General features: G+C 39.0%; 1 protein-coding gene across 4 annotated transcripts in view; it reads left to right on the top strand.

Moving 5' to 3' along the window:
- LOC124173582 (testis-expressed protein 2) overlaps window positions 1–26,993 on the top strand; it is a 125,261-nt gene that overhangs the window by 52,619 nt on the left and 45,649 nt on the right. For 2 of the 4 annotated variants that reach the window (XM_046553011.1, XM_046553010.1), the window contains 2 exons: window positions 9,922–10,159; window positions 18,764–18,835. In XM_046553011.1, coding sequence (XP_046408967.1) covers window positions 9,922–10,159; window positions 18,764–18,835 — 310 coding nt within the window. The remainder of the gene's footprint in view (window positions 1–9,921; window positions 10,160–18,763; window positions 18,836–26,993) is intronic. The other 2 variants (XM_046553018.1, XM_046553026.1) reach the window with 2 other exon arrangements.

Raw genomic sequence — 26,993 nt, forward strand, 5'->3', positions numbered from 1 at the left:
GTAGTGTAGGTGTCACCAGCTTCATTTAAGTACACCTCCACTTAAGTCATCTTAGAACCCAACTTAAATTGCGTAGGCAACTGTTTCCGCACGGTTGAAGCTCTTCATGTGTTGTAAATGGCACATAATACCCATCTCACATCATCCCGTTGATTATGTTCTAAGTTGTGCTGTATTGTCTGATGTGGTTATTGAGCGTTCTATTTCGTTAGTTAATTTCTAGTGTTGGGGATATTAATTCGACGAATTTATTTTGTAGTGTTTCTCATCTTATTGTTGGTTTTATTTCCGTGAAAACTAATTGCTATGCCTGTTGCTCACGGTGAAACTCGATTTATAAAACTTAGAAGCGTTTTAAGGAATTTTAAGACTGACAATGAGACGACGGCAGAGGATCCGGTAAAACAGTTTATTTTCCATGGTGTCATAATCGAAAATAACGTAAACGAATGCAACTTCCCACACACTGTTATTGAAACTATTGCATAGGGCTTTAATGTTAGTCCTAGGGATGCCGAGGGAGATAAGATGTGGCGATTTCATTGGACGTGGGAGGAATTAATGGTTGAATTTAACATCAATGGTTTTAATAAAGCAGTGGAATTTGACTAGCAATAAGTGTTTTTGTTTACGTTATGAATATGTCATTCCACGAAGTCACGCTTAGTAATTCTAAATTCCTCTGGCTCCATCACCTCTCGCCATATAGCGTTCCCTCAGGAACTGAAATCGGTCTTTCCTTTTAACCTTCTGAATGCAAAATGGTTGATTCACGGAGTTCGGAAGTTTATTTCAAATAACAGTCGCTTTGGATCAAAGAATCACTAATTGCTCTCCTAGACCTTCATCTGTCAACATAACTGTTTCCCGATATAGACAATCACGGTGCTGAAGTCGACTTAAAGCTCAAGTGTAGCTACAGCACCACATTTAAGATTATATTTAAGTGAAGTCACTTAAGTTAAGTGTGTAGTGTAGACAAGGCATTAAGCCCTAGCATTTAACACCAATATTTTTTCAACTTAGATTTTACATGCATCAGAATTATGAAATTATTTTTGATCATTTCTCTAACATGATGATATTTGATGTCTATGTGTTTGGATCTCTCGGATACAATGCAATTCTCAGCAGCGGCAGTGGCTCCCTGGCTGTCCACATGGATGGTGCATAATAGTTTTTGCTTCCAGATGTTTGAGCCCAATGTCTTCCAGTAGTCCTCAGATCCTGGTGGCCTCCCTTGACACGTCACGTAGGGCTATGTACTCTGCTTTAATGGTTGACATGGTCCCTCTTACTCCTCCAGGTAAATGCTCCTCCATTTTTCTTGTAATCCTCATGGAAAGAATATTCTTCACCAATTCCAAGTCCAGCAGCAATCATACATCTAAGTGTTGTCCTTTTTACCATTGCACTGTACGTGTTGAAAAATCTTCATTTTCTTTCTGATAAATTTTTAATTTTATTCTTGTGTCAGCAAGGCATATCTTGTCTTTCTCATAATTTTGCAGGTTCCACTTCAGCTCCATAAGCCACTGGGAACTCTTGTCTTCCTTGCAGGGAGGTACTGGAAAAAATATGGACGGGGATGCTCAAGTAAAAATTTCTCCCTTGAAACTTGACTGAAACTGGGCTGAAACTACCTTGAAACTCACTGCCTTGCTTCTATGCTGAAACTGCATTGAAATTGAAACAAAACAGTGGAGTTTGATAGAGGGATGGCAGTGCAGTAGCAGTGCAATTAAGTACCACAGCTACTCCAATGAAACTCCCTTGGCCGACTAAACTGAAACTCCCTTGGCTAGCTACACTGAAACTCCCTTGGCTACAGACTAGACTGAAACTCCCTTGGTTACCAGCTAGACTGAAACTCCCTTGGCCAGCTAGACTGAAACTCCATTGGCTAGCTAGACTGAAACTCCCTTGTTTGGCTGAATACAATTCCCCTACCCAATCCATTAAAATTCCCTTGTCAAATCCTATGAAGCACAGTAAATTAAGAACTTGCGCAACCCAGCCAACAGTGGATGATCACATAACAGGTTTCTCCCACAATTTTGCATGCATGATAAAAGATATAGGGTGGACTAGTGATTGCGATCAACAATGGTTATTACTGCAATGACCACAAAATTTTTCAAGAAACAATTTATTAGAACATGGAAATACATCAATAAATTAATAACTGTTAAAAGCACATACAAAAATTTTCTAAATGAAAGAGGTCCCGGAAGTTAGATGCGCCTGCAATAGAAAAGAAACATGACTGATGAGAGTCACGAACGACTTAAATCAAAATCAAATTAGCAAAATTGCACATTAAAAAAACTCTTGGCTTATAAATTATATGGTGCGTTAATGTGAAGCATTCAAAATATACAAAGCAAAACTTAAATTATCACTGAGGAAGCATGCGCTTTGCATCATGGTTCAATTGAAAAACGAAGCGATGACTCGTTACTTAGGCTACGTGTGAACTCCAAACGAAAACCACGCAAGCTTCCAAAACTATCAGCAGTAACTAATAAGTATAAGCAGTAAATTTACATTGCACTATATATAGTATAGCGCTATAATATTGCTATAGCGATACCCACCCGCATTCCTTATTTCTTTGAAAGCCCACTTGAGCTCACCGAGTCCGTTAGGGTCTCCGCAGGATGACAAACGGAAGGCGCGGCATCCGCGGTCAGCGGCATTGATGACCGGTCGGTATATTCTCCTCCTCGTCCGGGGTATCCATGAGGCAGGAATAGTGGATGGCAGTCGCCAAGGCGTTGAAAGAAGAATTCGTTATTGGCGGCATGAACCCCGAAAAAGGAGCTCGAAATCCTTAAACCTGCCTGGATTAAAACACGAATTCAATGTCAACGTTCTCATGGCTAAACATGGAAGGAATAAACATGCCATCAGGGAAGTTAAAACGCTTACCTCCAATTTTGACTGCAGTCACCACCACCGACCTCGTTCTCCCCTTCACCTTAATTTCGATTGATTCTTGCCGTTAACAACCGTCGAAGTACCGGGAAAATAATTATGATATCAATCTTTTCATACCAAAACCCATGCTCACCACCCGTCTTTTGCTCCTAGCAACTTTAGAAAAATAACCGCAGCCGACAGCTTGACGCGCGGGAAAAGATACACGTGTTGCCAAAAGCTAAATTTAAAAAAATACATTGCCGCTGTAAACAGGGGTCGCTTATATGTCTGGTAGATGGGTTCCGTACGTTGGCAAAACTTACGAAGGGTAGCACACGTGCAGCAAGGGAGTAGCAGTTCAAATTCATGAGGGAGAGGGGATACCCAAATGCTGCAGCAGCTCTGTGGCAGGGCAGTAAAGACATTCGGCAAGAGAGATTCAGTGGAGTTATTAAGTTGGCCTGGCCTATGAGCCTACCGTCCAGTTCAGTGTCAGTAGAGCTCATGTGCAGCAAGGGAGAAGCAGTTCAAATTCTGAGGGAGAGGGGGTACCCAAATGCTGCAGCAGCTCTGTGGCAGGGCAGTAAGGACATTCGGCAAGAGAGATGCAGTGGAGCCATAAATTTGGCCTGGCCTGAGGCTATTGTCCAGTTCAGTATCAGTGGAGCACACATGCAGCAAGGGAGAAGCAGTTCAAATGCAATGGACTTGCAAGGGAGAATGGCATCAGAGTTTCAGTTGAGTGCCCTTTTTCTTATTGAGGACAAGGCAGTGCAGTGCAGTTATAAGGTTGTTTCAAGGCAGTTTCCACACATTCAGTGGAGTTTCAGCCCAGAATCAGCTCTGTTTCAAGGGAAAAATTTTTACTTGAGTGGGACGAGTGTTTAAGATCATGAAATTTGATGAAGTCTTTTTATTTCAAGGCAGAAACATGCGAGCTAAGTGAATTCTGCAGTATGGGTTTCCAGTCTGTCTCTTCTTTTTCGGGTCGGATGCTAATAATATAGGCCTGCATTTTTGCGGTTCTACATACCATATTTTTCAAGTTCTGTTGAAGGAGTACCATATATTTTTGTGCGCTGAATCCGAAAACTATCTTATTTTTACTAGATTGAGTCAGAACTTTTTTAAATTCACCATCTGTCAATTTCTAAACTTTCTTATATGGAAGAAAATTGAAAATATACTTTTATTTACTTTTCATTGGAACCCTTCCTCTCACCGAGCGATCGACTTGTTATGTTCCCACACCTCGCCGCAAGTGACGTCAATACTGTTTTTAACATTGTTAATTATGTAGCAGATTGAGAAGTTGCAGTATAATTTAATGCTGTACTGATTAAAATGTCTTTCATAGTGTGGAAGTATTGGCATATGCGTGCACTGTGCCGTGAAACTATCGTGAGGAAGTGCAAAATCCACCCTAGCACTATTGAAGCCTCTGCAAGTGAGACACAAGTCAGTATGTAATGAGAAAAAGATAAAATTTGGGGAATTGTGTGTGAGGAAAATTTGAATTCAGTCGATATTTTATCTGAAGAGTGAAACCTGTTTTTATTACCAAACGCAAGCGTAATCATTTAGATCCTGAGCATGTAAAGATATGCACATACATATTAGTGTTTTTAAAAAATAACTTTGAAGCTTATCAAAATTATTTTTAATCAGTAAAAATATTAAAATGTGTATGACAATCAAAATAGTATTCCTTTGATTCCATGGACCAAGAAGAAACTTGAATAATTACTTTTTTAGGAGGCGATTAAAAATGCATTTGAGTCCAAAATACATATATCCGAAGATCGGACTCCTGAAATCAAGGATCCGATCTGGATATGGATCCGTTAAAATTTCCTGGATTGGTCCATCCCTGGTAGTATAACATTATCATATAACATCTTGATTTCAAAAAACTTCATTTCATTGCAAATAGTTGAATAACAGTGTTTTACAGATGGTGTAAATATGGCATAAATTTTGCATGAAGTATGTGTCGGATTTTTAGGGAGTTGGAACCAGTGAACAACAAATGGCAGGTACATAATGTGGTCTACAATTTGGAAGGCAAATGATATTGCAGGCCTGCGTCTATTATTTCTAAAGATGAAAAATGTGTCGCTGGACCTAGTAATATGACAAACTGCATTGATTAGTGAAGGAATTGTAGGGCTAGAGCCTAGGCCATCTGTAGGCACACTACAGGTGCTGGCCTCTTTGATCGGGGACTTCCTTGTCTTAGTATAATTGTGCCAATGCCTTTACTTGGGGCTCTTCCTTGCAGTTAGGAGACACATTTAAATTAATTTGTTATGATATGCCTTATTGAAGCCGTTCAATACACATTTATTTTCATTAATCTCGTAACTCTGACAAGATTGCCATCAGCATTCCTCATCACCTCTCCTCTTTTACATAAGTCCAGGTGTTCACGAGAGAAAATGCTAATGGGGATTGGAAGAATGAGAATTTGTTGGTGTACGCATTGCCGTATTGCGTGGTCCAGACATTACCATACTCGACTCAGCTCGATGCTTGCAACTAGTTGCACACTTGACTCAAAATCAAAAAGTACTACTCACACACACCTAAAAATTTTTAATTCCAAGTTGTTTTAATCTCTCTTATATTGTAGCATTTTCATAAATTATATTATTTCACAAGTAATTGTGATTTGGTAATACCTGTCAAGATTTAGAATTGCTGTAAAATGTTTGAAACAATTTAATATGTTCAGGGTGGAGGTTTTCGGGGTTAGCACTGCGTAGATTGGTCTCTGTAGACAACAGTTTCGCCGGCATTGCAGCAGGCTTCTTCAGGTCATGAAGTCTTTGCAAGGTTGCAAGTTTATGATGTTCAGCAGACTCCCGATTATCCAGCTACGGTTTATCCGTGTTGCGGCTTATCTGTGCATGAGTTTTACACTTTTCCGACGTTTTCCAGGATCTTTAAAAAAAGAAACAAAAATGACGCAAAAGCACCAGTATATTTGCACTTTAACCCTTTCGCGCCTGATCTTCGTTGAAGGAAATTCTTCCTCAATACGAGTCTCTTGAAAGTTTTCTTTACTCCTCTGTACGAAGCCTTTCCGCGTCGACTAAAGGCAGTGGGTCCCTCCCGAAACATTTTTGGACCCAACTCGGTGGGGCGCCGATCCTTTTCCTCGGCCTCTGTCCCAGACCCTAGAGGGATTAAAAGCCCCTTCCTAGCACGAGTCCGCGGTCAACTAGCTAAAATATTAACGCAGAATATATGCAAATACTTGTTGTTCGAATCGATTTTTTAAAATTCAAAATGAATTTCGTGTTTTTTTCTGAGCGTGCATAAATTTTAAACGAAGTTCTAACGTTTATATAGACGGATTTAGTATATTTACTAGTTGTTCTATAACTCTATTGATATTAACGTTAGAATTTCGTTTGAAATTTCCATGTGGTCAGCAAAAAAAGATGAATTCATTTCTAGCATTGCATTTCAAAAGTAAGCAACAAATATTTTTGTGGAAAACACACTGCAAATAACAGTAGTTGACCGCGTGGAGAGGATAGGAAAGGGTCGACCTGAGCGGCCGAAGAAGGGGCTGGGCTCGCGCTAAGGCGGATCGTGAGGGGCGACCGCGTCCGTGGGTCTATTGTGTCCGCCACGGTCACTTTTTTCGACCTGTGCCGCACAGGCGCGGCATTCGTTGGTTAGGGTAAGAACATTCAGAACGCACTGGTGTGGCATTCGTAGTTGAGGGAAAAAAATCCTCGCCGCACAGGTGCGGAATTCGGCGCGAAAGGGTTAATGTTAGGCTGCACCGGATGTATTATTTCTATGAGAATTCCCTTTGTAAAATGGAATTATTTTATTTACTTGCTGACAAGGAATGTTTCAAGTCTACTTGGACATCTGCCGCATTGAAGATCCCCGGGCGTTGACGATCAGCTGTGGGAAAAAACTCATGATATTTTTTGAAGATTCTTCAATGTTTAACCAATCGTAAATTAGGAAAAATGTTATTAATGATCTCTAATTGCATATTTCATATTGAAAATTCACTATTATTGCCATGGCCTCGCATGCGGTTGAATGCGGCCCTAGGTATCTGGAGATTTCGTCGCCCTCAGGCATGTTTACGACGCGACGAGTCAAGGTCAAACTGGAGAGAAAGGGAATAGTAGAAGTGAAGGCGGGGAAGTGAAGGGAAGTGGAAGAAGAGATAGCATGAGTCATAATTGGGCACTCGCCAGCGTAGACAATTTTCCATTAGTCCTGGTTTCCTATAACCGATGCTGCGCGATGGTGTGATTGCGCGCCCGTTGCCTTCATGGCAGTTCCATGTTCCTGTTTTCGTAGCGTTGCGGTGCGCTATTGTGCTCAGTGATCACGGATCCGCATCCCACAGCAGTTACATCCCGAACATCTTGTGCAAGACGTGCAAGATCTCACTCTCTGACAGTGTCTTAGTAAGCACAACTTCTGTCCCATGTGTAGACTTGGGAAGTCAGCTAATTGTTTGATTAAAACCCATCCCAAAGTGTGCTCTGAGAAGATGACTTGGGGTGGTGTAATTAGCTTGCACACCTGACCTTCAATCGGGAGATCAGAGCTCGAATCCCGGCTTAGCCAAGTATATTTTTTAGTAGTAAACTTCATCCTTGGTAATAATAATAATAATATTTACATCATTGGGATAAAACATCCATGAGATTCAATATCATAAAATATCATATATGTATATACATATATAAAAGAGGATGCCTGACTATTGGCTATGCGTTTCCATAAGGTTGCATGGATTGCAACCAAATTTAGTATGTTGGTGCATCCAAGCCCCATAGCGCTACTATGGGTGGCGTCCAACATGTCCTTTTTCCTATTACCATTTGTTGCATCATGTCATGCAACTTCAGCGGTTTGAAATCCTTCCTGGTAGGCATACTTCTTAATACACTCAAAGGGAAAAAATAACTTAAAGGATTCCAAACTTAAGTATTAATCCTCTTTTGCAAACCTTTTTGCTGGGGTTTGCGTTCTCATGACGTTTTTGGTCTACTCACCAATGGATACATATTATGATCAATTTTGTGGTGTGGAGTTTAAGCTAATCTCATGCACAGTGTATCGAAATCATTTTTACCACTGATTGCTGTTACATATATATATACATACACCACTATCATACATTCTGTTGTTCCTTTAGCGAAAAATCCTGCCATTTGACCATGAATTCCAAGTTTCCCACTTCTCTGGGTACTGTTCTTCCTGAGGAACGCCGGGTGGCGCACTAATATACAAACACAATACAAATAGGTAATAAAATACACACATGCTGTATCAACATACAGCTATTCATTAGAATTGAAGTAAAGATACATAGGTAAATGTGAAACATCAGTAATTCACTCAATTAGATTTTAATAGCACTCTTCAATTAAGCTTTAAATTGAGTTTATGATGAAATGAAGCAGATGGTGATAGGAATCTTATTGTTCAGGGTGGCATATGGAATGGTATGGACCTTTTACACAGAGACTATAGGAGTACTATAGGGGGTGGATGTTTTTTCTGGAGCGTGTGTTGTTATTGTGAACGCTGGAGTTAGCTGTGAAAAGATGAAGATTGTTTCGAACAAGCATGGGACAAGTAAGAATATAGATGAGGGGAGAGTAGGTGTATAGTATATGTATGTATGTAACCTTGTACCCATTTGTCCATGTGACTGCAAAGTCACTTGTTCCATACAGTGCTTTGGCAATGATTGTTTTAAATACTATTGGGCAGGTAGTTGAATAGTTTGGTGCTCATTTCCTTATGGTCAGAGCTGGATTCCCTATTCCTAACACTGCCATCATGAGAACCTTTGGATCTATGAGTCTTACACCCATGCTTATATGCATTTCCAGTGAACTTAGGGCTGGTTTTGTTGCACATACATATATCATGGAGTACTTGATGTGTAGACAAGGGGACCGAAGGATGGTTAAGTTTACAAATATGGGTCTCAATGGGTATTGTTAAGTTTTTTTCTTGTGGTAATCCTAAGAAGTCTTCTCTGTAATTTGAAAATCTTTACTCCATGAGTATATGATCCCCAGAGCATTACGTATGCCGTGTGCCAAAATGTATGATTTTTGGTATTGCGGCAGAGGAGAGTTTCTTTACACTTCAAATCAAGTTTATTGGATTCAATATTGGCATTATCTATCAATTTCCGGGGTATCGATGAAGTAAGAAGGAATTTGGTGTTGTCAGGGTAGAGAAGCAAGTTGGTTACGTTGTGAGTTTTGTCATTTATGTACTTAGATTACACTTTGATTTTATTCCCTCTTCTCTTTTGACTGCAGCATTCTTGGGTCTAATTCATATTTACTCTTACCGTCATATTCATTTGTGTTTCATCATTCACTCTCAGTGAATTTGTCATTATCATGCATGTACTAAGGCTTCTCAAGTCTCTCCATTTTTAATGCAATGCAATCTGAGGGTCCTTTGCGTAATTGGTGGGTATTTAATTTTCTTTTCATTCTATATATTTTTTTCATGGAAGTTCTTTGGAGTGTGGTGAATAGTTTTTGCTTATATACTTGCTACTTCTTATTGCCCACGTACCATCACATCATTTCAAATGTACACAAAGCTGTTTTACTGTGAGCATGGAGATAAAGTTTCATAGTTAATGGTGTTGTGTTGCAATCACATGACTAAATGTTGGCTCACATTTCTTGCTAGTGTGCGGCCAGCGTGAGCTCTTCTAGCCACTCCACCTCTGCTTGGTACTATGTATGTACTTATTGTGGTGAATAGATCATCATCTGCCTGTGTAATTATGTTTTGTTCATATGTCAAAATGGATATACATAGCACGTTAGTTTTTCTAATTCCAGTTTCACTTGCAGTCCTGTTATTAAATACTTAATAACACGAAGAGGACATCTTTTCTCTGATAGACAATTTGTAGATACATAAACAATCCATGCTAGTCCTCGATAATTTTTGAATGAGGTGTAAATTTTTCAGGTTTCGTCGGTTTGTGTCATCTTCAAAGTCAAGGGCGAATCGTGCAGATGAAGAAATATTTGCAAATGACTTTGTCACGGACCAGTTCACTCCAGATGATAATAATCCAGATGGCAATGGCTTTCAAAGGTGGGCAGAGTCCAGCAATGTGACCGATGCAGAGTTTCAGAGGTTCATCAGCCGATTCCTGAACAAGGTCAACAGATTTCGCCGTCACCTTGCTCCTGCTCGTAGTGTGGTTTGTTTCTTTTGTTTGCAGTTCATTTTTATTTACGACATGTTCCATTGGATTATACCACTCCCTCATTTGCTTTAGCATACAATACATTAACCTGGATCCGCCCAATGTAACAAAAATGTCACACCTGGAATCTCTCCACTGTAATGGCTCTTGCATCACTCGGGCACGGTACATTGTTGTGTTTTATACTTTATTAGAAAGAAGAAGCTAAGGGCTTCATTTCAGGGTAAGAATTGTCAAGTGAGAGTGAAGACCTATCCTTAAAGCGCCCCTGGTCCTTAGGCACCTTCCCTGGACTCTAAAAATGGACGTTCACTTTGTGTAAGTATTTAATAGTTTCATTAACCATATGCGCTACAATGACAATTTTTCATATATATCAGCATAATGATACAAAATTATTAATATTATATAAATATGTTTGGTATTGCCGTAATATTCTCTGATAAACAGTACTGTGACATAAATGTCACATTGGGCGGATCCCTATGCAAATCTTCAAAGTTGCGAAATATATGCTCTAGTCAAAATTTATTGTAATTTCAACGTTTTTTCCTTCGTATTCCTACCAAATGATTTATTATTCATTAATTAATCAATAAATTTGCATTTATAAACTTTTATTCCGGTAATTACGTTTGAATTAAAATATTTAATCTTAGTGATATCGATAGCTCAGAGATATTACACTGCGTGAAGCCAAAGAGCTTCTAGAAAACGAAGACTTTGATGAAGTGGAATCAATATACCTTGAGCCACCAGAAGCAGCAGGTGTCACTGATGAGGACGTTGCAGATGACGAGGCTGGTGGAAAATTGAACCGATAGACAACTTCGGGCAAGAGTGGAACTTGTTTTGCGGCTTGATAATGGTAATGCTAAAGAATTTCATGTGAAGGCTAAAATTTTGGTACCTCTTACACATGGGGAAAAGGATTCAAAGTCAACGAATCTTACATCACTTCTCCAACAGAAAAAAGTAAAAGAGAAGCAGCCAATTGGCGACGAGAAGGTCTTCTTGTAAGAAATGGGTAATTCTCCGAAACAGATCTTCCTGAATTGAGGTAAAAATCATGTTTAGAAATTTTTGAATCGTTTTTTTTTTTTGGGGTGACATTCTTTATTTTCTCATGGCAGAAGCAGATAATTATACTACTCTTATTGCTTTTTCATATCCTAGTATCAGTAAAGAGGAGGTTAAAATTATCATAGAAATTTTACTGTTATGAGGTTGTTACAGGGTTCCATCCAAGCGATGCCCCTGGGAACATTCTGGGGATGTTCATAACTCAATGGTTGCCATAGGCAAGCGAAGGAATAGGTTCCTTGAGATAACTAATTTCTTTCACTGTGCAGACAATACGATGCCCGACATGAAAGACAAATTGTGGGAGCTATGCCGGTAGATCACTAAATTAAAAGAACATTTAAGGGGGGTTTTTCTCACTGAGGAAACTCTTTTAACAAGAGTATGATTGCGTATTTCGGTATCCATCCTTACATGCAATTCATTTAGAGGAAATCGATCTGTTTTGGTTTCAAGGTCTTGTGTTTGAATACTCCCTGTGGGTACCTCCTGGGTTGAATTTGATGTTTATCAAGGTAAACACCCACATTCAAACCAGGTACATGAAATAGATTTTGGAAAATTCACCGCAATATTGATATTGATATTGATGATATTCTATTGCAATTCTCCCACAAGAGCTTTTAAAAAAAATTGTTTGTGAGTAGGACAAGCATCGTAGAGCAACAGGTTATGCGAAGAGAGGATTGGAACTCTTTCTACTTTTTCTTATGGGACGCTGCATTCACAAATGCATTCATTTAAAATTTCGGATTCAGATTCTTCGATGAATTTGGATCCAGAGTATAAGGTGAAGGGCATTATCCGTGGATATATGGTCCAAGGTATTCGATCTAACCATCCCCAGTAAGCATCATAAGGCTAAGACTACAAGTGAATACTGATCATATCTCCGAGTGCCATACGTATAGTGTAAATTTAGCTTAAAAAATGCCACGTAAATTTTTATATTGAAAGAGGAAATTTTGATAACTGTCGAAGTCCAGGCATACGTCTGCAACACTGCACGAAAGGATAAAAAAATGCCGCAAAATTTTTTTCCTTAAGCTTCGATGCTCGAAATAGGGGTGCATCTCTTATACATGCTTATACAATATTTAAAAAGTGATGCTGATGAAGTTATAGTTATGAGGAGGGTGGATTTGTCTGTTATCACCATGGCCTCGACTTATTGTTTCTACCCCATGAAATACGTTGATCGTTACGGCAGAAGAGAAATGAGGAGAAGGAAGGTAGCCCAGCCGAATATGCTTTCGAATTGCAATAAAATATGGGTGTCACAGATCGCATGGACCGAAACATTGCAGATGCGATATTTTCTATTCATGGAAAAATGGTGGTTGAGTATTTTTTCTTGGCTTTTGGATGTAGCTGTTCACACTGATTGGCGGTTAAAGCAGAAATCTGGTCCTTGCATGTCACAATTAGAGTTCAGGCGTGTAATAATGCAAACATAACTGGCCATTAATGGATATGAAGCCAAGTATAGCCGCCTGAAACTTTAAATGTAAACAAAAGCTTGTCAATGGTTTTCATAAATAATAATATGTGCAAAATAAATATGTTTTTCTAGTCGGAAATGAAAAGGAGACTTCGTTGATTTCCGCTGATTTAATTTGTCCGTACGACATGATTCGAACCATAACAACCGTTGGAGGACGGCACTCTGGTTAGGGGGGGGGGGGGGGGGGGGGTTTCACACGAGTCGGGACTAAGGAACAAGGTTGCACTTTGTCTTTTGTATTTCCCAGGAATTTTTTGAGGTTGTCACTGTTATAGAATGCACACCTATATTTAGAGCCCAGCAATCACTCTTCGCGACAGGAATAACAGAAAAGGAGAAAATTCGGTGGTGTAAATTGCCGTATTATGGAATGATTTCAGAGAAAGTAGGTAACCTCTTCCCGAAAAATAAATATAGCTGTGCATTCTATAACAATGACAACCTCAAAAAATTCCTGGGGAGTATGGAAGACACTGCAACCTTTGGAAAGGAGTGGCGTTTATAAATTAAAGTGCAGCAACTGCAGTGCGAGATATGTTGGACAGATGGGTCGCACGTTCGTGAGAAGAGTAGCAGAACATAAGAGGTGCTACCTAAATTGCAATCTGGAGCAGTCCCATTTTGCTAAACATCTTTCTATTCATTCAGATGGATTCTATCTGCGTAAAATTACATGGCAGCCATTTGCAGTGCTTTTCCTTTTTTTTAATTAACTGAAACCTTTAACCACAGTATAAGACATATGTAGATGAAATATAGCCTGTATATTATGAAACTCGCTGCGCTGCGCGCGCTCGATAGGGGGCTGCGCCCCCTGAGACCCCCCCGCATCCGGCTTCGCCGGCTGCTCCCACCGGACGGCTTCGCCGTCCCGCCCGCAACTCCTCGGAACGGCTTCGCCGTTTCTCGTCAGGGGTCGGCTTCGCCGCCCAGGTATTGAGGTAGCCCTCTGACAGAGACCCGCTAGTTCCTCAGAACGGCATCGCCCTTCCTCGTGACGGGGCGGCTTCGCCGCCCAAGGTTTACCGGTGTCCCCCCGAGCCATCGACTCCTCGGCCTAGCTTATGACGATGTTTTGAAGGTGGTCCGGGGGGTTTCCAGGGGTTTTGATGAGTGTACTGACTACGGTCACAATCATCCAAATACATTCCTTAGCAATGAGTCATAGGAGAATGGAATTACTGCTAAAATATGCGAAAACAACAAAAAAACATGCTATTTACAGAAAAAAATATTTTTTTCGGTGGTCTTCTAGGGAGCCACGTGAAATTTCGTGGGGTTTTCCTGAATAAAATTTGTTTGTCTACCTACAATAAAAATTCCAGCACTCTAGCTTTAGGGGAACAATGAATTTTCCCCTAATACTCACATTTAGATTACAAATTCTATGTTCTCCACATAGCGGTGCATAGGCGCTGTAGTAAGGCATTACTCACGCGAATTTCGTGGCCGTACATTATGGGGAAGTGGTTTTAATAAATCGCGTTTAGGTGTCCATATGCTAAAACAGACAAAACGATACTACTATTTTGTTAAGAAATGTACTTTAAAAAATTTGAAGTTTTTATTGCAAGTGTGTAAATAGGTCTGGATAATTGAAAATGACGGGTAAATATAGCTGACACAATTCCCATTCTGAATCAATGAAAACGATACAACTCGGATGAATAGTACAGGAAATATGCGACTTATTAGGTCATTTTTATTTTTTTGGGGGGGGTCCCAGGGGGTTTTCGGGGGACTTTATGTGCTTGTCCCGCATAACGCGGCATCGATTACCTTCAATAAAAAATCCGGCTCTTTAGCTGTAGTGCATGCATGGTTTTTCGACAGTGTCACCCGTTAAAATTAAATATTCAGCGTTCTCCTGTTAGCGGCACGAAGGGGAGCGAGAAAGACGTCACTCATGTAAAATTTGTTGTCCTTACCTCGTCGGGAAGTGGCAAAAAAAAATTCCGAAAAATTTAAAATTGTGTGTTGAGGGAATGCAAACTTCACGGCGGATGTGTTGTAAGTTACCAAACGTTGTAGGAGTCGCAATTTCGATGAAAGTCGATAATCGTTAATTACTCGAAATTCGTTCGACTTATGGATACATGGAGATAGCGAAAAAATTGAGTAAAAAATCTAGTATGTTGCAATTAAAGGAATTTTTCCTACGATTATTGCAAATTGGTCAAAAAAATTCCGAAAGTCGGAAATAAGAAAAGCATTGTAAATTTTAAAAAGTATAAAAAAATACTTTAAATCAAAATATTGCAAAGACTACCACACCAAAAAATCAACCAAAAAATCTAGTATCTCATACGTTAAGGACTTATTCCTACAACCATTTAAAGTTGGTTTTATAAAAATCCAAAGATAGGCCCATAAGAAAAGCATTGGAAATTTAAAAAAATTATAAAAAATACTTATAATCAAAATATGGCAAAATGTTTCACATCAAAAAATCGGCCAAAAAATCTACTTTTCGTCACAGAAATTTCATGTTCCTGTGGCATTTGCAAGTAGGCAATGAATGGAAAAAGTTTTAGTCCCATAAGGCTCCATCCATAATTCGGATCGATGTATCTCGAAAACCGATCGACTTTTTCAAGTTTTCGGATTTTTCCCCCCGATAAATATTTTTTCCCCACCCACGGTGAAAATTTCGTCTTCCCAGCACGTCCGCAAGTGGTCGGGAATTTGTATAGGTGAATCAGTGGTCAGTGAGTGGTCATTGGTCAGTGAGGTATATGTCACACATCGGGTTGTATATAATATAGATATAATCAAATAATATGTTACGAGAACTTCGTAATAAGGAGAGTCTGCTGTATTAATTACTAACTGGGATTAATTTTGAACCGTTTCGTGCCTTGGAGGGAAACTCTTCCACATTAGGAGTCCCTGGAAAATGTATTGCACTCCCCTGAACGAAGCTCTCTTGCATCATAAACATAAAACCAGATGGAAATGGAGTGAGCAAAGTGATACTAAGCAAGAAAATGCATCGAAGCATGGAACATCCCAATAATCCTTGAAAATTTAGCATTCATTCATAATTAAACTGATTGTTATCCTCCAGCATACAAAGTTGCTTTTATGTAGTGAACAACAGACTACCCATGTTTTTTTGATTTTATGTTTCGGCTCCTCCCATTCATTCAGAATCCCCCCTAAATCAGCCTATGCTCACACCCAGTAACTATCTGGGATCATAAATCTTATTTGTGACAATTGTTGATCTTTGTGCTTCCATTCGATATGTTGTGCAATACATAAGTGTGCTTCTATTCTCCCTCCACTGCGAATCAGCTTTGGAATTTATTGCGGAAGTGATCACATATGGGTTTGAAACCGGTTGCCGTACATATGAGCTTGCAACATGTTTGCTGAAGGAGCTTCGTAAAAGTTGTTCTGCGAGAAAGGAGCCTCAGTCTCTGGTGTGATTGTTTATTGGGCTGAATAACTTATTTCTCAAGGTCATCAATGTGGACAAATGATCATTTTTGCACAATCCAGGTTTCAATGCTCTGTTCTTACTTTCAGCTGTGATGCTTTTCACACCATTAATTTTCTGCTAGATGAGGTAGAATATGGTTTAGAAATTAATATGAATATGTTTGTTTTTTCAACTCACAGTTAATTTCAGACCTTTTTCAGTGGATTAATTGATCATGCTACATTCAATGAGTGAATACTTCCATGAAAAGACAGAACGTCTGCTTGTATCAGTGATGACTTTTTGGTTTATGTTGGGAGCTCTTTGCACTTGTCATAATCCCATCTCTGTGTACTTGGGAAATATTTTAAAGGAAAAAAAATAATCTCAAAATCTTATGATTGTGTGCATTATTCATCTTTGATGAATTGAAGTCATTAATTATTTGCACGATCTCAGATTAAGTACCTGTTAATAATGAAATGGAACATGTCTTTGTGCATTTATTTGCTTTTTCTTACTTGTTCAGAAATTCTTTTTGCATCTTGCTTTGAAATTTTGCTTGCCTTCTTATTGCATTAGTTTCCTTTTCATAGTTACACATTCCCATCCAGTTTGGCTTTATTCTTATGCAGCTACTTGCATCTCACCTCATCGGCTATGAATAATTCAGTCTTGTGTCAATAGTTCTTATGCATGTCAAAAGTTAACAGGATTCCACTTGTTCATTATAAATGGAGGGGGCAATACTGCCGATGGATATGTGGATTTCAAAAGGACAGGTATTTATCAACACATATTTATTGTTAACTGTATGAATTGAGAAATGTATATTTTTACCATTAATAATGAATGCATATCATTCAAAAACTCATTTTGGTGTATACATACGACATATTTTGCTACTTTATTCATTTTCTCTAAGTCAGCTTTGTTGGGCAAATTGAAATTTAAATTGCTGGTCTGCCACTTGGGAACTTTGTACAAGACGATTGAGGTATTTAGGTACATATTATTCATACCTTTTCCTTTGCATTCATGTCCTCTGGCATGTTTGCACATTGGCGCACGCTTACCAGTTAGCGTACTGATGGACAGGAAGAGCTAGACATTCGACTCATGCATATGTGGATAGGAAAGCGGCAATTGGCTTAAGGGTGAAATTGGCCTAGTAGCCATCTATTACGAAGTTGCGGAAACTATATGATTTTGCTGCTGCATTTGAAAGTAGAAGTTGATGACCATGGTGGAAAAGCATGGTCTAAAGCACGAGGTCTGCTTGCCTGAATGCATGGGATGTGCCATTCATATTCTTAAGATTTACTTTTTTTATTATTGTCATTTGAGGTTTTGTCAGAAGTTTAAATAGCATCTCTAGCATGGACTCGGTATTGATAAATTGTCTTTCATCTTGAAGATGAATTGAGATTAATTTATTGTGATAATGTCTGACTGCATGCCCAGGTTCTTACTTGGACATTTTGAATTTGAATTACTTGATGCAACTACAAGTAAAATCTATTATTAAGGCAGTTATGTATGTGTATACCATTTTCTAATTTTTTTAAATATCTGTTCGCTGGAAACAATGATAAGCTCTGTAATTTTAAAATAATCATTAATGTATATTTGATGCTAATAATTCCGTGAGTACAATTTCAGAGATAGCTTAGTGCAGGACAAATTTTGGATAATCAAGGTATGACTTACCTGTGTGTTAGAAGTATTGACCCTGGCTGTTGAAGCACTTGTCCCACTGTGATACAAGGCTGTGAATGGCTGTCTCATAAAATTCCTGGGGCTGCTATGTGAACCAGTTCCACGCATACGAGTTGAATCATTTACCCCTCGGATCCCATTTAATGGGACCAAAATGGCATAATCACAGGGAGTACAGTCTGAGCTGTATGGAGGGTGGCCGAGAACCTCCCATTTGAATTTCCGCAACTGTGATGGCTGTATGAGGCTTTGCATTGTCGTGGCCCCCAAGATGACCCCCTGGGTGAGCTTGCCTGGTCGTTTGGATTTGATCGCTTGGCAAAGGGTTTGCAAACAATGCTGGGCATTTGCTGTTGTCCCCTGCTGCAGGAAGTTTATAAGAAGGGGGCCATCTTGGTCAAAGAAGAGCGTCAACATAACCTGTCCTGCACTCGTGTGGATGGCCTTTGCCTTTTTTGGTGGTGCTGACCTGAATGCTTCCACTGGAGAGAGTGTCGTTTTAACTCTCGTTCGAAGTGATGGCACCATGACCATCTCCAGCCACCACTCGTGCCAGGAACTCATTCCCCTCCCATATCTAATTAAAAATCATGTCTTCGGCCCATTTAAATAGTGTTGTGCAAAGCTATTGGGAGCTTAAAATAACCAATAACTCTGTAGGCAGCTTATTACCTATTTTGATTTGTGAACTATACTTTTTTCTTTACATAACTTAAGAATTTTGAAATATATTCCACAAATGCAACTTTAATATTAAAAAGTCTTAAGTACTAACTTTTTGACAGTATTCAATAAATTAAACAATAATTAGAAAATCAATTTCTAAACCAATGGAAAATCATTCTTAAAAAGAAAATTTGCATTCCAGTCAAAATTGTCTTCTATTGTTTCCAAGTCCAGATCAAGAATTCATGTTTTTAGCAAGAGAAATTCATCTAATGTGAGACTCGTTATTTTGCTCTGATTTATTATTAGGCCTTATAGTTAGCTTTAAAGTTACATTTGGAGATTAGGTGTATCTAATCTTTAACAAGTTCTGTTGTTATGTTTGGCAATGTGTTTAGCCAAATCTCCAGTTACACTTATGCAATTATGTAATTCAAAATGTAGTGAAGATTATGCTATAAAATATTGGTAGCTAAATTTTACTGTAAGTCACCCTTTCTTTTGTATTTTTTTCACTCATACATAATTCAACTTTCTCGTAAAATTTGAAAAAAATTCCTCTGTTCCGTAATGTCATGTGGGTATGTACTTATATAGCGTAATATATTTTTGACATGGATTCATAGATTCGAATCATGTTTTTTATTATTAAATTTCTGTCTTTGAAGATTGAAACATGTGCCTTCCACCTTCAAGTATGATTTAAGTTCTCACGTAAATGATCATATTTGCCCCATACTTATCACTATCTTGTACATACCGCTTTTGAAGTAATTTAAAGACATTATGATGCTACTTTTCGCTCGATATGGGAGTATTTGTAGTGATAATTAAGGTACCGACACGACCTGGCGGACGACACCGATTGTTTATTTACCTTGAGCCGTTTCCCTAACAATACGCCCAAAAATTATCAGACATCTTTTCTTGGTTTCATAGTTCGGTCTCATTAAGCAAACAGAGTGGAAAACTGGCGCTGTGCCATCATCCACGTCATTTCTGAGAACTTGACGATGGATTTACCCCCCACCACTTATGTAGGGTCGAATGAGAAATGCATGTAGGGGCCTCTTGTTACGTAGGGACAGGTACATATGTAGGGTCGACTAAGAATATGGGCCGTAGGTATTCCTTTCTCTTCTTTTGCACCACTTGTTCTGTTTATCTCCAATGAGGCCTTTATAAGGATGGCAAATTTTGGTGATGGTCCGAAATGCCCCCTTCAACTGGAAGTGGTGCATGCAGTATTATTGAACATTATCTGAAAGAGTGGCCAAATGAGAATAAAACTTTGTTTGAATTGCCAAAGCGACTTTTAATGAAAATTTTCAAAAGGCTAACCACTACTTCTGACTGGTTTTCTCAGTCGTTGTAAAGTCTGATTGCCTTTTCTGTTTCTTTCCTGGTTGTATCAGATATTGATGCTATCACTTTACTCGTTTGTAATGGGGGGCTATTGCTGAGGAAATGGCGTTGCTGGTTGTGTGTTGAATCATCAAGTATGGTGAGGATTGCTTTGTATCTCCATGGAGAGCCTCTTGATGGCTTTAAAGTCTGTTTAAACTGTCAGTGTTCTCACTAAATGGGGCTTAGTTCTGAACTAAGGGAGATTTTGTTCTCAAAATAGTTCAAAGAACAATGTCCCTCGTATTCATAGCTGTCATCTATTTGTGACCTTGTGTCTATTCATTCTGTGGTGACACGGAAGAAATGGCTCTTTTGGCTGTGGGTAGTGCTTCTAAAGTGATTTCAGATAGACGCAGAGATTCTTGAAAAAAATCATTGGCGGTAGATAAGGAATTCCTTATCATGGAGAACATTGCTTAGGGCATACAATTCAGTTTAAAGTAGTTTAAAAATTGAAGGTGGCTCTGGATTCAGAAATGTAGTGTGCAAGTAATGACTGCTATGGATTTTGATGAATTTTTAAGCATGGTAAAAACTAAGGCATCAAAAAGCAATTCATCTTTTTGATCGTAATTGACTGCTGCAGATAAGGTTGCAGTTATAAGGAGATACTAGGTATAACTAATAACTTCAGGCTTTACTTTGTGAAACCTCTCCATACTGGAAGTAAAGAAATAAAACTTTGTAAGGTTCACTGTTATTTAACTATGGGCACGAACCGGGTTTCGTAACTTGGTTACATCGTCAGGTGACTGATCTTGCATGCATCATACATTTATACACAAAGTACACAAGAGACAGTGAGGACATCTATTGGAAAGGAAAAGGACTGGTTGAAAGGGCAGGGGTGAGGGTTAAACACGGAATGGAATAGTGAGAGGGGGGAAAGGGGCAGCCTTGATTTGGGACGAGGGTTTTTCCTGTGAGGATAGGTATCTGACCAGCCAGGGGAGGGTGGGGTTACTAGGTTACTGGTGATTCATTGGGGAGTTTAATTTTCTAATTTCTGCAGGCAGTGAGGCTATAATCTAAATCCTTTACTCCCATGTCAAGATAAACAGTGGGTAATTTCCAAATTTTTATTTCACAAAAAAATTAAGAATTATGCATTCATTGCAATATTAATAACTATCTGTACATTATTCATTTCTTTACATGAATTCATCACACTTGTTATGGGAAACGTACAGGAATTCTTCGGAAGGAGTTGTTTGCCTTTTTTTCGGAGAATGGCACTTGTTTTTTCCAAACTTCTTGAGCTTCTTCTTCAAAAAATTGAAAAAAGCACAATTTATGAGCCACAGTACTACTTTCTTTGACCATTTCATAATGAAGTAATAGGATTGGTACATATCCGCTCTGTCTACTCCTTTCATGCACTCACTGTATTTCAAAATACACATGGGTTTTTGACTGGCAGTCCTGTGACCTTATCCTTTATCTTTGAGTTGCCCATGCTAGCTTTGTGAATAGTGATAATCATCCTCACTTCCCTTTTGTGTTTCCAAACCACAAGTAACACTTGAACTTTATGAGAGAACGTGCTCTGTTGCTTTTTCAAAGTTTTTGCCTCGCTCTTTAACGTGACAGGGAGTCCCCGATTGGGCATGGTTTCATAAACTCTTACTCTATTCTCCAAGAGTAGTTCTGTTATGTTTATTATAATAATTGTCTTGATATATATGATGTCAAAGATTGAGATGTGGCCATAAGAGAGAAAGGATAGTTCTAATTTTTTTTCTTCGGCTGAATATATTTCCACATTACTAATGTACCCGGATTCACTTTCACAAACCATTCGAACTAGTAGCCCACATTTCATCAAGTTCGCAACTAAGTTCCCGCTGTTTGTTAACAGATGGCTCTAGCAGTGATTGCAGGTCGATTTCAACTTCTCATCGGAAACGTCATGAACCAAGCTTAGACATTTGGTGAGCAAACCACTTCACGACAATGGTGAGTTCGTGTTGGCGTCAAATCCTTATTGTATCGTGAAAACGTCCGCGTCATGGCCAAGAAACCATCAACTACAGAAATTTAAATCTTCTTTAATTCAAATAGAATGGCGGTCGAAGCGCATCGAGGGCTCCAAAAAGTTTTGGAGATGCTGCTATAAGTTAAGCAACGTACCGTGATTAGTTCCATCGCTTCAAAGACGGTCATTTCAACGTTGACGACTGTCTGTGAGAAGGAAGACCAAAAACCTTCAAAGACACTGAAATAGAGGCATAGCTCTATGAAGATCCATGCCAAACTCAAAAAAAGCTTGCTTCAGCATTAGGAGTTGCTCACCTAGCCATTTCCAAGCGGTTGCATGCGATAGGAATGATTCAAAAGTAAGGAACTTGGGTTTCTTATGATTTGAAGCCAAGGCGCGTTGAGTGACGTTTTGTCACCTATGAAAAACAGCTCCATCGTCAAAAAAAGAAAGGTTTTCTTCATCGCATCATGACTATTGATGGAAAATGGATTCATTACATAAACTTAAAGAGAAGTCTTAAAAAGTCTTCGGGACTGCATGGTCATAGCTGTATGTCGTCGGCTCAGCTGATATTTACGCCGTGAAGGTTATGCTGTGTGTTTAGTGGGACCAGGTCGGTATTATTTACTATGAAGAGTGTCAAAACCAAAGAAAACCATTACTGGAGAATGGTATGGACTCCAATTGATGCGATTGAGCTGAGTACCATGAGAAAATTGGCCACAATACGAGCAGAGGCACGACAAAGTGATTCTACAGCATGACAACGCCTGACCTCATGTTGTCAAACCCGTTAAAACCTACCTGGAAACACTCAAATGGGAAGTCCTAACCCACCCACCCACTACATATATTCATCAGATATTGCGCCGTCCGATTATTACTTGTTCGGTTTGATGGACAAAGTGATCAGCAGTTTCACTCACATAAAGACCTCATAAAATGGCTTGATTAGTGGATAGCCTCATAAGATGAACGCCTTTTCCCGTAATGGTATTCAGGCTCTGCCAGAAAGATGGGAAAAAGTTGTTCCTAGTGATAGAAATAAGGAACGAAATATGTCGTAAAGCACGGAAGGCTAGAGAAACGTGGATGAAAAGCATTTGCGAAGACGTGCAAAACAATCTTAAACATGGAAAAGTAGAGGCCGCTTATAGGATAGTGAGGAACCACTTTAAGGAAAGGGGCGTAAGATGTAATACCCTTAGGGACAAAGACGGAGAACTATTGATTGAAAACGAAGAAAAAGGGAAGAGATGGAAGGAATATCTGGAAGATTTGTACAAAGGAAGTCGCCTCAGAACAAATGCTATTGAAAGCGAGAAGGAAGTGGATGCTGATGACATGGGAGCCCCAATTTTAAGATTGGAATTTGATGCGGCTGTAAGAGACCTCAGGATGAATAAAGCGTCTGGTATTGATGACATTCCTGCAGAACTAATTAAAAATTCAGGAGAGAAGACGTTGAACCAGCTATACAAAATCATTAGTGAAATGTATACGACAGGTGAGATACCAAAGGATTTTGAGAGGAACATTATAATCCCTATTCCTAAGAAGAAACAAGCGGAGAAGTGCGAAGATTTTAGGACCATAAGCCTTACTACACATGCGTCAAAGATACTGACAAGGATCATCTATAGAAGAATAGAACGAAAAGCAGAAGAGTACTTGGATGAGGACCAATTTGGATTCAGAAAAAACAAAGGCACAAGGGAAGCAATATTGGCCCTAAGACTGCTCATAGAGAAGAGAAGGGAAAAGAACAAGGCAACATTCGTTGCGTTTGTGGACTTAGAGAAAGCATTTGACAACGTGGATTGGAGCACAATGCTTGGAATCCTAAAGGAAATTGGGGTTCTTTATAATGACAGAAGAATCATCCACAGCTTATACAAAAACCAAGTAGGCGTGATAAAATCAGGGCCCAGCTGTGAAGAAGCAAGAATTAGGAAAGGAGTGCGACAAGGCTGTACATTGTCACCCGTAATTTTCAACGTTTACATTGAAAAAGCCATTAATGTAATCAAAGAAAAGGAATTGGGAGTGAATATCCATGGAGAAAAAATTAGCATGCTAAGATTTGCCGATGACATAGCCGTTATAGCAGAAACAGAGAAGGATTTGAAAAATATTCTGGTTAATATGGGTAGAGTAATGAGTAGATATCAACTGAAAATAAGCACAAAGAAAACCAAGATCTTAGTATGCAGCAGAAGGGAAGAAGTCAAGACCAACATTAAAATAGGGAGGCAAAAACTGATTGAGGTGGATAAATTCTGTTATTTGGGAAGCAAGATAACTAGTGACGGGAGAAGCAAGAAAGAAATTATCAGCAGAATAGCCCAGGCGAAGAGAGCATTCTACCAAAAGAGAGACCTGCTTACAGCGGGAAACTTAAATATGGAAGTAAAGAAACAATTTATAAGAACCTACATCTGGAGTATGCTCCTATACGGAAGTGAGGCATGGACAATGACCGCAGCGGAGAAAGCAAGGATAGAGGCCTTTGAAATGTGGTGCTACAGAAGAATGATGAAAATCAAATGGATCGACCGAGTTAGTAACGAGGAAGTCCTAAGAAGGGTAGGAGAGAAGAGAAGCCCCATAAAAACCTTAATAAGAAGACGGAACAACCTTATAGGCCACATCTTGAGACATGATGGCCTGATGAAGACAATCGTCGAAGGACAAGTGGAAGGCAAGAATGGAAAAGGAAGACCTCGAACAAAATATATGGAGCAAGTAAAGAGAGATGTGAAAGAGAAGAAATACGTAGGTGTGAAAAGATTAGCTGATAGGAGAACTGAGTGGAGAGCTGCGTCAAACCAATCCTAGGATTGTTGACCAGTGATGATGATGAGTGATAGAAAATACTTTGAATGATTCATTTGTAACAATTTTTTTACTATAAAGTTGTGATTTAATTCATGAAACAGCAAGAACTTAGTTGTGCACCTGATAAAATTTTAGCTGGATTTTAAGTTTTGATTTTCAATCTTCCTCTTCATGGCATTATGACTTCATCAAGTGATAACTCCTGTTTTGGTTCATACACAGTCTGAAAATTTTCAACTAAGTATTCTAGAGCGGGTCTTATTTTATAGAGTCTATCCGTAGTATCTAAAAATTCTTTGTTATCACTGAAGTGCCATGCTTTCCATATCTGCTCAAATCTATTTCTCGTCAATAGTTCTCTAAATATGTTGGTTGCAATGAAAGGATCTGTGCTCCAATTCTCCTTTAGTGCATCTTTTCTCACTTGACCTATAAGAATCAAAATAGCAAGGAATTTTTTCATTTCAACTACTGTTATATGTGTCCACCTCCCTGTTTTTGGCGATTCTTTACATTTATGTTTGTTTTGACAGTAATACAAATTGGATTGATGGCACATCATTTCAAAAAAGTCATTACCAACGAATAGTGAGACTACATCGGGGATACTGGTGGAATTTTCAGGTAATCGCTTCTCTCCAGGTTGGCCCAAAAATTGTCTCTCTCTAAAAATCTATTTTTCCCATGTAGTAGAACTTCCTGCCAAATTATTGTCTTGATGTGCTCTCATATCGGAGTCACTTTCACTCATCACTAGAGGGATACATTTTCCTTGTTTTCATGTTCACCTCAATATCAGAATCGCTTCCACTCTCGTCGCTCTCTACATCATACTCTAATGGTACAACTGATAGATCATCTGCAAGCAGGTCTAACAAAATTTCTTCTTCATGCAAAGCACTGCTTTTCCTAAGCGATGCCATAATACGGAATTTTTCTGTGAATGCTTCTTACAGTATGAGTAGAGATACGAACCTTCGTGGCAGAAAAACCAAATACCAAATTCACTTTTCACTGAGACTCGAGGAAACACGAACGGCTCCAGGCACAACGGGACAGGAAACTAACCCAGGTCTGACAAATAAGTAAGAGAGCTTTATTGTGTATTCCCGCAGTTCCTTTCATCATAAATGTTTATGTTGACGGAGCAGAAAAGTCCACTCGCTGAGAGTGCATCTCGAAGGAGCGGCACTGATAGAGGCCAAGGGCCAAGCTGAACCACGGCCATATGGCTAATCTCCCTGAAAATTATGGGGCAAGAGTGTCGTATGCCCCAAGAGCCCTGTTAAATAAAATGTCAACGGCGAAAGAAGAGGGAAGATGCATAGGAGTGTAGCTGTTGAGATTGACATTACGGACAAATGGCCTCAAGTTTAAATATGGTTAAATGGCTAAAGTTTATGGTAATATACTACCTTTTCAAAAATTATGATACATCTACTTGTAATAAGTAATAAAAAGCAACTGAAAAATTAGCACAGAATGTGTATGTCATGTTACATATTTGTTAATGTTGACGCGTCTAAATGATGAGAATTCTCATCCGCCCAGAACGCTTTGGAAGGCAATGGCAAGAATTCCCGCCATCCGTATGCAACGTGTTACTATCAAGCTATTTGCTGCTAAAAGTCAAACTGCGTCAACCCTATAGCAGATAATTTGATTGCATCACCGACTCTTGGTGAGCAGGTCACCATGTCTCAGGTAGTGATGGGCCTCAATCATCAACCTCACTTGGTCCTCTGTTTTCTACCCTCTTGTGAGAGATTACTTCCCACAATACCTTCCATTTATGAGCACTTCTTTTTGATCCAGTTAATGGGCCAAAACTGTGTTGACAACTCCAACTCGTAAAAAGTGGGGTCTACTTTTTTTTCATTTTGAAGGAATATCTTCACGAGGAAGATTTTTGTTGTGATTTATCTTTCCTTTAAAATTTATCCAATTCTCATAATGAATTGCGATTTAGGGTCTAACTGCCCCATTAAGTTGCCATAAATAATTACCCTATTTGCATGAATGTAAGACACGAGGTATTTTTCCCTCCCAACTCCTGCAGAAAAGAAATGCAGGTTCCATAATCAAAATTATGGATACCCAAATTTGCTGCCTTTTTACAACAAAAACCAACATTAAAAATAGTAGAACAAGTATAAATTATATTATTTTACCTTTTGAAACGAATAAACAATTTTAAAGATTGGGC

This window comes from Ischnura elegans, chromosome 1 (assembly GCF_921293095.1).
Source record: "Ischnura elegans chromosome 1, ioIscEleg1.1, whole genome shotgun sequence".
In the NCBI taxonomy this organism is placed as follows: domain Eukaryota; kingdom Metazoa; phylum Arthropoda; class Insecta; order Odonata; family Coenagrionidae; genus Ischnura; species Ischnura elegans.